Source organism: Cyprinus carpio, chromosome A5, assembly GCF_018340385.1.
Source record: "Cyprinus carpio isolate SPL01 chromosome A5, ASM1834038v1, whole genome shotgun sequence".
NCBI classification, from domain to species: Eukaryota; Metazoa; Chordata; class Actinopteri; order Cypriniformes; family Cyprinidae; genus Cyprinus; species Cyprinus carpio.
In genome coordinates this window covers 742303-755583 of record NC_056576.1, presented here as the reverse complement: position 1 = coordinate 755583, position 13281 = coordinate 742303, and the positions used below count along the sequence as shown (strand labels likewise).

Below are 13281 nucleotides of genomic sequence, written 5' to 3'. Positions count from 1 at the left end.
TCATGTTGAAAAAAAACTAAATCTAAAATTAATTTGAGGCCATTTTTATTTTATTCAGTTATTTTTATAGTAATGACAGTGTAATGATTTAGTTTTTATATAGTTCACTTGAGATTAACACTCGACTTTTTATTTTATTTGACTTTATTTTATTTATTTATTTAGTTCAGTTTAGTTCAGTTTTGTTTTGTTTTGCAAAACATAAGACGTAATACATAATACTCAGTAGGTGATAAACTGGTGAAAATTAGCCCATGTGTCTGTATTAAGCTCATGAGGTCATTGTGTAAGCTTAAGAACTGACAGTGTGTTGTCAATGAAGAACAAAGTATGATATACTTGCACATTTGTGCTGACATGAAAGTCCAGATCTAGGTAGCTCTGTGGTTTGATCTGGGTTGTACCTAAGTTTGCAAGTTCAAACCCTCCATGTGTCCTTGAGCAAGCACTTCACCTAAAGTTACTCCTTTAACTTGCCATTAGAAAGTCTTTGCTAGTCTGAGAGTTGGCTGGTGGGTGGGTGCTGCCTAAAACGCAGTCAGATGGTCCTATAAAGCATTCTCCAACAGAGCTGCTGTTTCCTCTGTCGACTGCCTGGCAGCGCGCCCCGTTTTCTCTTCTCCCTCTGGAGCGAAAGAGCTGAAGATGGAGGGAGGCAGAGTAGGAATGCAGCCAGAGATTTATGGCCCGGGGGGAGATTGATTATGCCCGTCACTGGCCCTGATGTGCGCTTGGCATTTGCCCCCCACCCAACTCATCAGCATGTTACACATACACCCACACACAATATGGCATTTACACTCAAAGCAGAAACTTCTGGAAACCACCTCAGACACTTTCTTTCTTTTGAAATCCGCATCATTTAAAAAAAAAAAAAAAACTCCTAAGAAGTGTTTCAGCAGGTCAGTGCAGGTTTTTGTTCTTACCATGTGTGTTGTGAGCAGTGATGGGTGCTTTATTCCTCTTGTGACTGAAGGAAGTGATAGGCTGTTGATGGATGGGTGCTGTGGGATGGCCAGGAAGGAAGGGGCTGCTAGATTCCCATGTGATGCAGCAGGTGTGTGTTTGCAATTCAGCCCACAGTGCCGAGAGGCAGCTGGAGCAGCATTAAAATTCCACCTCACATACTTCTCTGTGTGTGTATCCACCTCCTGTGTTTCACAGGTGTGAGTTAAAGAACTGAATAAAAGTACAAAAACACGTTGGAGCCTTGGCTTAGTGGTTAGCTCTGGTGCTCTGACACAAGCAAGTTTGAATCTGGCTCGTGGCATTTCCTGATCCTTTTCATATTTTTTTTTATTTTTTTTTTTTAGTTTACACTTTTATTTAATTATTTTTATTTATACTTTTTAAAATACTTTTAATATTTATGCATTTAAAAATATAAATCTATAATTTTATTGATACTTCTAATATTTAAACTTTATTTAAAAAAGTTTATACTTAAAAAAAATATATTTTAAAATAATTGTATTAATACTTTTATTTACACTTTATTTATAATTGTAAAAATAAAAATATTAATAATTTAATACTTTTAATGTTTACACATTTTTATACTTGTAAAAAATATTCATATTGAAATATATATATATATATGTGTGTTCTTTTTTTATTTTTTTATTTGAAATATATATATATATATATGTGTGTTCTTTTTTTATTTTTTACTTTTTTTTTTCATCTAAATCAGTAAAATTCCTGCACGTCTTGCTTAATCAGACTATATCACTAACAATTATGTTTTTCTTCATTTTGAAGGTCGGCCTCGGCAAACCGGCGTCTGTAGAAACGTACCTGCGTCTGCGCAGTCATGCTGGCCTGTCTGCAGAGGAGGCAGAACCCTGCACCCCAGCACGCCACGGCCGTCTGCAGCAGCAGCAGCAGCAAGAGTCTTGAGCCAACGCAACACATCCACCGCAAATGTGAGCAGAGTTTAGATTTCTTGTTTATTTTTTATCATAAATAGCAAATACAATGACAGCAAACTGGTTTGTCTTGCTGATTGCTGGCACAGTATATCAGATTTACTTACTTACTTCTGATGGGACCGAACACTCAGACTGAATAATTAAATGTGACTGTGTAGTTAGGCATTGACGACATTGCAGATGAGTTAAGTGAACTTTGACAATAGACTTTTCTTTCACACTGTTCTATTAACAGAGCTTTTTTATGTCAGTGTGATGAAGCACATTCATGACCCCTGAAATGTTCACATCACATTCATTTCATGCCCCAAGAAGCTTCACTCCGCTCACAGTGGCATTGTTTAGACATGAATAGTTAACATCTTGTTTTTTACAGCCTTGATTTGAGTGCTGCTGGCTTTTGTCCTTGTGCTCGAGTCTGTTCTCCTCTCCTATCGTATTTTTTACTTCACTCTACTGTACTGTACTCTACTGCAGGGGTTTTTGATGCCAAATATACAGAAATACAATCGTCCCCTTGAATAATTGAAGAATTGGCTTTTATACTTCCATTGTGCCAAAGCAAATTGTTACAATTTTATCTGAAAAAAATATTTCCTTTAATTTTTTTTCACAACTATATGCAGATTTTTTCTCTAATTGTTACTTTTGCTATAAATAGAATAAAATATTAACAATTATCTTACAATTTTTTTTACCAGTCTTAAGAAAACTATAATCAAATGGTAATCTTGTCAAATTTGTTGAATGAAAGAAAGAACTAAAAATAAATAAGTAATATATTAAATGCAGGTGAAATATAGCTCTTATAATACATTTTACAAACAATAATAAATAATGTCAAATGTTTTACAGACCTCCTATACCCTCTTTTGTCTTAAAGTCCTTGTTTGAAAAAGCCTTTTCTTCTGCACTCTAACCTAATCTGGTCTGCTTTATCTCTATTATACTCTACTCACCCTCTACCTATCTATGTGCAACTCTGTTTGGAATGTCTGTTTAAGGTCTTGTTGACCATATGTGGGACATTTATATTGTGTTTATCTTTATTCTTCAGTAAGCATTGAATCTTCAAGAATAAAAGACTTTACTGCTGATGTTCCCTGCCATGGCTTCATGGCTTGTAGCTCAACCCTGGCCTTCAGGTTAGCTTAACATTTGCCGTGGTGTACGTCCTTACAGACCTACCCGTATGCAAATGTACACATGGTGAAACAAATCTGCTCATTTTCCATAAATTGGTTTCACACACATGCACGAGTAACCCATGTAGAACAGGTCCTCTGGTCACCACACTGTATATTTGTATACATTTTCATGTGTATGTCTGTGATTGTTCGGGGTTTGTAGGAATTTTACAGACTGACCAATCTCGTTCTAGCAGGCTCTGAGATTAAAGAAAGTAAAGCACAGCCTACTGTCTATTTTTTCTGACTGAAGATCCCTGGGCTCTGCTTAAAGCTTCAGATTAGACTTAAACTGCGGGAGCTCTTCCTGTAATGAGAGAGAGAAGAAAGGAAAGAATAGAGAGGAAGAGGGGGTTGTCCTTCTTTTAGAATGTTCCATATGCCTTCAGTTCTGTTTTGTTGGCATGGTGGTATTCCACATGTGCAAGCTGATTACGGTGAGGACAGGCAGACGAGCAGAGGAATATCAACTTTTAACCGCTGTCCCTTAGGTTCAGCTCTAAGCTCAGAGCAGCTTAAAGGTAATAGGATGGCATCGTCTTCCTGCTGCTGTCTGATCAGCATGGCATCATTCTGCTTTCTCCTCCTTGGCAAACAGGAAAAGGTTAAAGGGACAGCTTTTTTGGGGAAAGGACATCCATGGGCATCTGCTGCCGTTGTCTGAGATCTTTTAAGAATGTGTGTATGTGTGTGTTTTGTAAAAGAGTGAAGATTGAGAACAGGGAGTGAAAGAACGTCACTGGTAAAATGAAATGAATGGGTGAATGAATGAATGCCTGCATGGACAGAAAGACGGATGGATGGGTGGAGAAGCAGATGGATGGATGAATGAATATATGATTGAATAAGTGGATGTATAAGAAGCAGATTATGGATGAACTGATAAATATGAGGATGGATGGATGAATGATCAGATGGATGGATGAATGCATGAAGGAGCGGTATGGATAAATGTATGTATGATTGAATAAGCAAATGAATAGGTAAAAACAGATGGTTGGTGGATGGATGGATGGATGGAATAATGAATGAATGAAATGGATGGATGAATCAATGATCAGGTGTATGGATGATGAGTGAATGAAGGAGCAGATGATGGGTGGATGATAAAGCAGGTAGATAAATGAATGAGAGGATGCATGGACGCATGAAGTATTCATGTATGGATGGATGGATGAGTGGATGGATAGATGGATGATTGAATGAATGGATGAAATGGATGGATGAATCAATTATCAGGTGGATGGATGATGAGTGAATGAAGGAGTGGATGGATGGATAGATAGATGTATGAAAAAGCAGGTAGTAGATGAATGAATGAGTGGATGCATGGATGCATGAAGGATTCATGTATGTATGGATGGATGGATGAAGAAAAGGGATGAATGAATGGATGAAGGAGTATGATGGATGGATGAACGAATGAGTGAATGAATGAGCAGACAAACATATATGGATGGACGAGTGACTGGATGAATGAGGAAATGGATGGATGTACAGACAGATGAATGGACAATCCAAGTGGAGGTCTAAATGTTGGATGGATGAAGAAGTTTCAAAGATCTATGATGTTGCATTGAAAAGTAAAAAAAAAAATCCATCTTTGAGAGAAAAAAAAAGTAGAATGAGAGAGCAGAAGAGAAAAGATGGATGGAGACTGCCTTGCTTGATTTAAATTGATTCCCTCCCTCCAATTTCAGCAGGATTTAGCCACTTCCTTTCTAGACTTCTTATTGAAAAGCAGTCAGTAGGGGTCTGAGGCTGAAATCAATAGCAAAAGAACAGTTTCTTTCTCTCTCTGTCTCTCACACACGGTCACTCTTCCTGGCTTCCGTTTGCTTTTGATTGAGAGATCACTGCAGTAGAGCACAAGCTCATAACAATAAGTAAAAGACCTTTGTGTGCATCATTGATTAGAGTATCTGTGTCTGCGCTGTGGTTTCAGTATATGTGGACAACACCGTCTGGTCTGGAGCTGCAGACAGGTGTCAGAGAGAGTGAGAGACATTCTGGGCTGCTGTCTGAAAGCCAATGTGTCTGGAGATGATGGAGGTGGATGGGTTCCTGCTGTCCTTCTCAGATCCCGCATGAGTAGAGAGAGAGGATTCGGGAGGGTATTCAAATAACTATAAAGTAAAAGCCCCCTTCTGCATGCAGATGCAGAGTGCCTGCACAGTTCATTGATGCGACTCCCATTAAAAATGCCTCATACCCTCAATAAAAAAGGGACTTAACTGGCTCCAGCATCAGCTGTGAGTGCTCAGATCGGCCCGCCAGACAATCAATTTCCCCATGGAAATGCATGGAGCGCATGGAGCTTAGCAGGCGAGAGAAAGAGAGAGAGAGGAGGGAGATAGACAGGGATAGAGGTGTGATAATGAAAACAACTGAGCAGAAAGAGACCTCGAAAAAAATGAGAGAGAGAAAGGCAGGCGAGTTGCAAAGTGGAGGTAGCGAGAGACCGAGAGAGAGAGAGAGAGCAACGTGCTTTTTAAAAAGCCATTGACCGCCTGCCCTTAAAAATATCGTATTAGATTAGCTTCAGTGAGGAGGCCTTTTGAGTTTTCCCCCTTCTAGCCAAGAAATGAAAAAGAAACGCCAGGCATTAGTTAAATTATAAATCACAGCCGCTCGCTTTCAGCATGCCTAAATTGTGGCGGCACTCTCACGCATCAGGGCTTGTCATTCCTAATTAAATCTCCCTGTTTGGGTGACATTTGTATCTGTCGTCCAGCCCCACGCCAGTGTCTGTCTGCCAGTAGCTTAGATGGTGACATGAAAGTCTGAGCGGAGGGCTGATCCCCCTTCATCACTGAGCACCCTGGGGACAGGAGCACCGGGGCCGGACACAGCCACTCCGACACTGACCTCTGCAATGGATTCTGGGTGCTTTGCTGCCTTTCTTGCTTTCGTAGCTTGTTCTTTCCTTCACACTTTCTTTTGCTCTTTCACTCAGTTTTTCACTTTCTATTGAATATTCCCTTCTCTTAAATTATTTTCCTTCCTTTCTTTCTTTTACTTTTTTGCACTTTCACTTTCTTTTGTATATTCCCTGCTCTTTAAAGGGGACATAACACACATGGTTTCTGACAATCTCATATTGATCTTGAGTACCTGTAGAGAAGTATTGCATCTTTCATATCTCTGAAGAGTCTTTAGTTTTATAACAGTTATAAAAGATAGATACAGTTTTATGCTTCTCTCCAAAAACAGCTCCTGGAGGCGTGCCGTAGGCGGAGCTAAAGAGTCACGAGCACCCAAAGCTTTTGTGTAGCGATCGTCTGCAAGCTGTGACATGAACATAAATAAAACAGGAACAAAAACTTTATTGACTTAAATTTTTAAAATTTGTTAATAAAACATTTGTCACCGAAATGCTGGGAACAAACAAACACACTCGCACAACTCCGTTGCTGCTCCAGAGAAACAAACTGCATCCACTGTTCCCTGAACACTGGGTTGTTTGGGAAGCTGAACAAGGTTATCTTTCCCTCACAACTAAAAACACACTTCTTTGGTGACATTGTTGATTTTGTGGTCTAAAAACAAAATGACAAATCCTTCTAGAGCAAGTCCTGTGCAGCGCGGCTGACGACTTCTGTAACCTGAATGAAGCATGCTGCTGATGTGCTGCTCTTGCTCTCGCTCCGTTTGAAGTGTGTGCGTGCGCGTGCTCTCCCAGGAGAAGTCCCCATACAAGGAATTCTTCCCTTTATGACGTCATACAGGGCCATACTCTGAAAAAATGTTCTGCAACTTATATGAACCCTGCAGGAGTGTATTTGGCACAGAAGTACTCTGTCATACGTCCAACTCGTTTTTTTGAAACTTGCCCATGTTTAGCAAGTCAGAATGTGTGAAATAGCATTAGACCTCCCCTTTAATTAGTTCACTCTCTTTCTTTCTTTTGTTTGTTTTTTTCACTTTCTTTTAATCTTTTTTCACTTTTTCGTTTTTTTAAGTCTTCTTCAAATTCTATCCTTCATTCTTTTGCTCTCTTGCTTGTTTTCATTCTCTTTTCTCATTCACTCATTTTTTACGCATTCATTTACTGTCTTTTGTTCACTTTTGCTTTCTTTCACTCAGCCTTTTATTTTTTGTTTTGCTTCTCCACTCTTTCTCTCTTTCGCTTTCCTTTGTTTACTTTTTCTTACACTCTTTCTCTTTCACTATTTGTTTACTCATTTGCTTTCTTTTGCTCAATTTTTCATTTTTTATCTCTTGCTTTTTCTTTACTCTTTCTACTCTTGCTCTTTTTCACTCTTTTGCTTTGTTTATTTTTTTCCGTTGGGGGGGGCTTTTTGCTTTGCCTTTTTTTCTTGTACGTTCAGTTTCCTTCCTTTTCTATATTTTATTTGTCTCCATAGCATTATGTGTGTAGATTGCTTATGCAGATTATGTTAGCGCTACTCACTCTCGTATAAGGTGATTGGTTAGGTTCAATCACGACACATCTTCTCCTCTCTACCCTGACCCATCAGGTGCATTTTCAGATGAGTGACATCTTTGCAGAGTGGTGTATCATACATGGAAAAGACATGAGTATAAGCAGATACTTTTGGACTGAGCCTTCAGTTCTCACATTAATTGCTAAGGGTTGTGGAAGGTTCATGAGATGTTGATGCCTGCAGAAATGGTTTCAGCAGTGCAATGCTCCTCCTGTCCAACAGGGGTCACCACACAGGAAACAAATCACATTTGCTGCAAGATATTTAAACATGCTTACAATGGCAACTAAAAGTCACTTTTAGCCTTAGTTTCAACTCTGCCCTTTTATCATTGATTGACAGCTTCCCTCAGGCCCTATGTCTGCAGGGATTTGGATTTTTCCTCCGTTTTATGATTCTGAGGTGTGTTAGATTATTTTGGTTGGTGCCCTTTAGGGCTTACATTACCTATGATGCTCAATTAGCATTCATATTAATATAAATAAGTGATTTGGCAGTGATAGACAGATTTTTTTGTGTTATTTGTATCCCATCTTGCAGCCGTCTTTGCCTCTCAGGGTTACAGTTGGCTGATCGCCCTGCCAGCAACCTGCAGACACACCCAGAGGCTCATTTCCGGGCACTGCTGGGAACCCACCACGCCTTTCCACTCGTTTCTGTGCCCATCCTGGGGCTTTGGGTGCCATTGGCCTAGAGGGCAGAGCAGGGTGGGGAAGGGGGCCTGGGATGCTAGCGGCTGTTGCTGTGGCTTTGGCAGACGTAAGCGAGATGCCCTTTAAGCTGGCGCGTGGGCCTCCCAGGTGTATGTACGGGTTAGAAGGAGGTAGGGAAGGAGGGCAGGAGAGGAGGAGGAGGAAGAGGTGGAGGGGATCCAGGGCTCCTAGAGCAGCTGAGGAAATGAGATCACACTCAGAGACTGACCTTCTGTTGGGGGCCGAGAGACAGGTTAGAAGATGCAGTACATGAGCATACACACACATGCACACACTGTGTAAATCTGCCTCACTGACTGTCTCTCTCTCTCTCTCTCTCTCTCTCTCTCTCTCTCTCTATCTGTTTTTCTCTCATTTCATTTATATATCTGTCCTCTATCTTTTCTATAAATATTTCTAACTCTGTCTTTTCTCTATATATTTCTCATTGTCTAACTCCCTACATTTTGTCAATTTCTCTGTCTGTCTCTTTATCCACTGATCTGTCTTGCTTATTGAAAAGCAGCCATGTAATGTGTTATGAAAGAGGAGATTAGTGAATAAAGACAGACAGATCATATTCACATGGTTCGTGTGTGCGTGAAAGAGAAAGACAGACAGTGCATGACGTGCTAAACTAACATTGTTGCTCCTTTGGGTCCTTTAACATCAATTAGAATAGCCTGCCTGACACACTCACTCTCCTCTGGGTAAAGAGAGCATGTGCGCTAACATTCTCTCTTGCAAATTAGTATCAGAAGCGTTGGTATGAAAGACTCTTGTGTGCTTGATTGGGTTTCTTGTTTCCTGTCCTTAAACGTCTCTGTGGTCTAATATTCTCAGACACATTGTCAAAAAGCAAACAAAGACATGTTTATATATGAATAAAGAAGTGTTAGAGATGAAAATAGACCTTGTTTGTATCTTGTTTGTGCAAATGCATTCCCTTCAGTTACATGCCCTTCTAGTAAAATGTTTACTAGCATGCTGACTTGTGGCTTAATGGTCAGTGGCTTAATGTGGTTTTACCAGCACTGGTGTGTGTATGATGTTTAATATTCATTTCGAAGCAGTGGAGACCTTGTTTCCTAAATGAGAGAGCAGAAGGGTTGAGACTTGCTCCGGGCTAGCTGCAGGCAGCTCTCTTTTTCTATTTACCTGCAGACTCACACTGTGAGATCTCTCTCGACCTGTCAGGACACACACACACACGTATACTGTACACCTTTAGTTCTGTCTTTTTGTTATCTAGTCCTCTGAGATCTTGTTCATCTTCCTAATCTCAGTCTAATTCTCTGATTTGTCAATCGCACATTGTGCATATGTGAGTGTATCTCATAGTGTGTGGGTGTGTGTGTGGGTGTGTGTGTGTGTGTGTGAATGTTTCTGAAAGATTTCTTGATACAAATCTTGCAATCGAAAAGAGGTCATCTTATCAGAGACAAGCGAAATTGAACCTTTTTTTTTTCATTTCCTCACTCACATTGAGTTATCTCTTCATTATCTTTAGCTCTATCAAGCAGCCTGTGATGGTCTCCAAGATCTTACTTGACAGAGAAGTGTTTTTGGTCCTCTGTTCTTTCAGTTCTTTTTAATTGTCACCCAAAGAACAACGAGAAAAGAACATGTAAAGGAATATTCTAGGTAAAATACAAGTTATACAACAACTGCTACTTAGACTTCTTTTTTTACGTGTACATATTTTTTATTTGGTTTGTTTTTACAAAAATTAGGAACATGTTAAAATAATTTTCTGTTGAAATAATACAGATGCTGTCGATAGTTGTATGTACCATGGATATTCCTTTTAAAAAAAACATTAATCTCATTCAGCTGGATTTTATTCAGCATATGAAATTACAACCTGCTGGGACTCGTTCTCCAAAGAAGATGTTTAGATAGAGCAGTGGCTTTTCCTCACTGTCGACTTTGTGACCCCAGAAATTCTAATGCACATGAGTGATTTATTCAAGTAAGACGAGTCTTTTGTATAAAAGTGAAATGGGCCGCTTCATGTTTTGTTTCTTCGTGGGTGGCTATTGGACCTCAGCGTCGAGAAACATCTACAAAACAGCATTTGAAGAGCATGAGAGGAGTGGGGCATGTTGTGTGTTGGCGGGTGGGATAAGAACCAAAGACACAAGAAAAGGGAGGACTATGGGATAAGTAGAACTTCATAAGATCTGTGATGTACAAGGAATTTGTCTTGAGGCAGGTGTCAACAGAAAATAAATTTTATAAAATAGACAAGGCATTTTAACACAAATACCTGCAAAACAAATGGAATCAAGAATAGATCAGCAATCACTATTAGTTTTTTTCAGGGGCCTTGGTTCCGGATGTATTTTTTCTTTTAATTTTCCCCATATATATTTTAATCTGAATGATTCACAATATATACGTTTTTAATTTAAAGCAAAAATAGCATTTGAAAATCAGAAATGATGGTAGTTTCAAAACTAGGCAAAATTATGAGCACCAAATGAAGGAATATAATTGAATCAGAAACTATATGAAATACCAAAATTACCATTTAAGTCATTACTTATAAAATCCCATATATTTAACGTATATAGCAACATTTTCAGATGTATACAAATACATAAACTGATAACAGAATAAGAGACTGACTTAGATAAATTGCAGTGCTTTATGGGAACTATATTGCTGCAGTTCCAGTTTGCATGATAACAACGACTTATCTGATTGTTGTTTGTTTTGTGGAAAATTCTTCTTTGGACTTCTATAGATCTGCAGATTCATTTTTGAACTCTAAATGTTCCTATGGGAAGATATTCAATAAATCAAAAACATTGTGAGTTCATATTGTGAGTTTATTTTGCAGTGAGAAAATGATAATGTATAAATGTGTTTCGGATTGTCAAGTTTTTCTTTCTGAAGTTGTTTGAATTATAATTTCTTTGGTTTTGACAAACACTAGAACAATGCAAAGTGCAGTACAAGCTTTTCCGCCGCAGTTGCTCTGTTTCTGTTTGTGCTTTGTTTTCATTCGCCATGCAGCGAGCCGTGTGGCATGAAGTGTGAGAGAAAAACAAAGTCGCCCAGTTCTCGTCCCACAATGCCCCTGACATGTCTGCTGACGGTTAGCATTCCACACAGGCACGGAGAGGACAGCGCTCGCTGCCTGCTGTCGCCGTTGTTGCAGATGATGAAGAGGGCCTCTCGGAGGCGTTAGGAGCAGATCGAGTGGATGGGGTCTGTGGGGTTCTCCTCTGGGAGAGGAGCGGTTGTTATCTTCCCCTCGCTGCTACAAGCTCAGAGAATTTCTTATTCATCTTTCTTTATAATCTCTCGTACCTCATGCTCTTCGCCACGGTATGGAGGGCAAAGAAAAGCTGTTCTGTGCTGAATAACAAAAACAGCAACATAAAAAGCTCACAAGCAACACAAAAAAACACAAATAATAAAAAACTAGTCCATTTAATAAAAAGATCCATATGCATTTATACAGTTTTAAACACTAAATCGTACTTTCTATTATATATATATTTTACTTAATAGTATTATTTAATTTATTACTTTAATGCAGACAGATATTGTACTATATAAGCAGGAAGAGGAATCAGTGTTGTCTGTTTTCCCACGCTGTGTGTGTGTGTGTGTGTACAGGCAGCCTGGTCCTGCTGGCCTGATGCAGGCAGAGCAGACAAATGCAAAGTGACACTTGTGTGTGTAGAATGGTATTTGTAGTGACGCTTTGACCGCAGATAATAAAGTGTTCGCCCTGAGGTGATTCCAGTCGGCAAGCACCCCCAATGAAACTCACTTACTCAAAGAGAGAGAGGGAAATATGGAGAGATAGATGAGAGTGCAGGAGCAAAGGAGAGGAAGGAGAGGTCGGAAAGGAAGGCAGAGTGAGAGTATATAGCAGTGAGCGATTAAAGAGTTTTCCAGACATTTAACATGACATGGATTGTGTGTGTATGTGCGAAGAGAGCATCTCCAGTGTGTGACGTTTCATTGAATTAAAATATTGGAATTGGCTTTTAAATGGTGTCACGCTGAAGAGTAATGCAAATTAAAACTTCACGCTCTGTCTTCGGGTGGATATTGCCTAAAATGTTATTTCCTCTGAGAAGGTCTCAAGTATCACGCGTATTATTCATGTGCATTTTAATTTGACTCGGAGCCCCTGCGCTTATTAGCTCTGAGGTTCACCTTTGATTGGGTACTCGCTGGTATCTGTGGGGAATTAGCTAAGTAACCAGAATATGTTTTGCCAGTTCACCCTGAGCGGAGCAGGAAATGAATCGATTAAGCTCAGAGCCAAGTGTGATCTTAACTAAATATTAGATTCAATTTTGGACAGCTTTTCCATTTCAGCCTGCTCAACACTTGCCTTTGTTGTTTTTTAATTGTTTATATCCCTTATGTCAGTGGACCATATTTTTCATATTTCTGTCATTCTTGGATATAGATGCCTGTAATTTCAGGTCATAGTGGACATCCTGAATTGTAATATTGGCATCTGTTTCCATGAAGAACCTTTAACATCCTTGAAAACCTTCCATTGCACAAAAAAGTTTTTATAGTGAAAAATGTTTCTTTAGATGATTCAAATGAAAAGGTTCTTTTAGGAAATGTTTGACTAAAAGTTTTTTTAGAGAACTAAAATTGGATCTTTTATGCAACACTCTGAAAACCCCCTTGTGGAACATTTATATTTAAGAGTGTAGGTCAGCTTGACAGCTTGAGTAAGCGGCAGTTTTTTTTTTTTTTTTTTTTTGGATTGATTGATTGACAGGCAGATTACATCAGTTATTATTGGCCATAATTCTATAAGTATTTCCTAAATTTCTGTTCATCCCACCTGTGCATTGTTTGTTTTTCCCACTTACTTGTGCAATCTGTTTAGCAATTACTGTGAATCATTTTTATCACTCTATGCATATTTAGATGTCTCTCTCTCTAGGACTCTTGGTCTGGACAGACGGGTCCACAGTCCTTCTGTGTGTGTGTTTGAGAGGGGCAGAGATCTGAACCCGAGCCCGCGGTGCAGGAG

General features: G+C 39.3%; 1 protein-coding gene across 3 annotated transcripts in view; it reads left to right on the top strand.

Moving 5' to 3' along the window:
• Positions 1-13281, top strand: part of LOC109090275 (protein FAM222A-like) — a 54517-nt gene that overhangs the window by 29576 nt on the left and 11660 nt on the right. For all 3 annotated transcript variants that reach the window (XM_042751043.1, XM_042751036.1, XM_042751049.1), the window contains exon 2: positions 1762-1925. In XM_042751043.1, the coding sequence (XP_042606977.1) occupies positions 1814-1925 (112 nt within the window). In that variant the 5' untranslated portion in view covers positions 1762-1813. The remainder of the gene's footprint in view (positions 1-1761; positions 1926-13281) is intronic.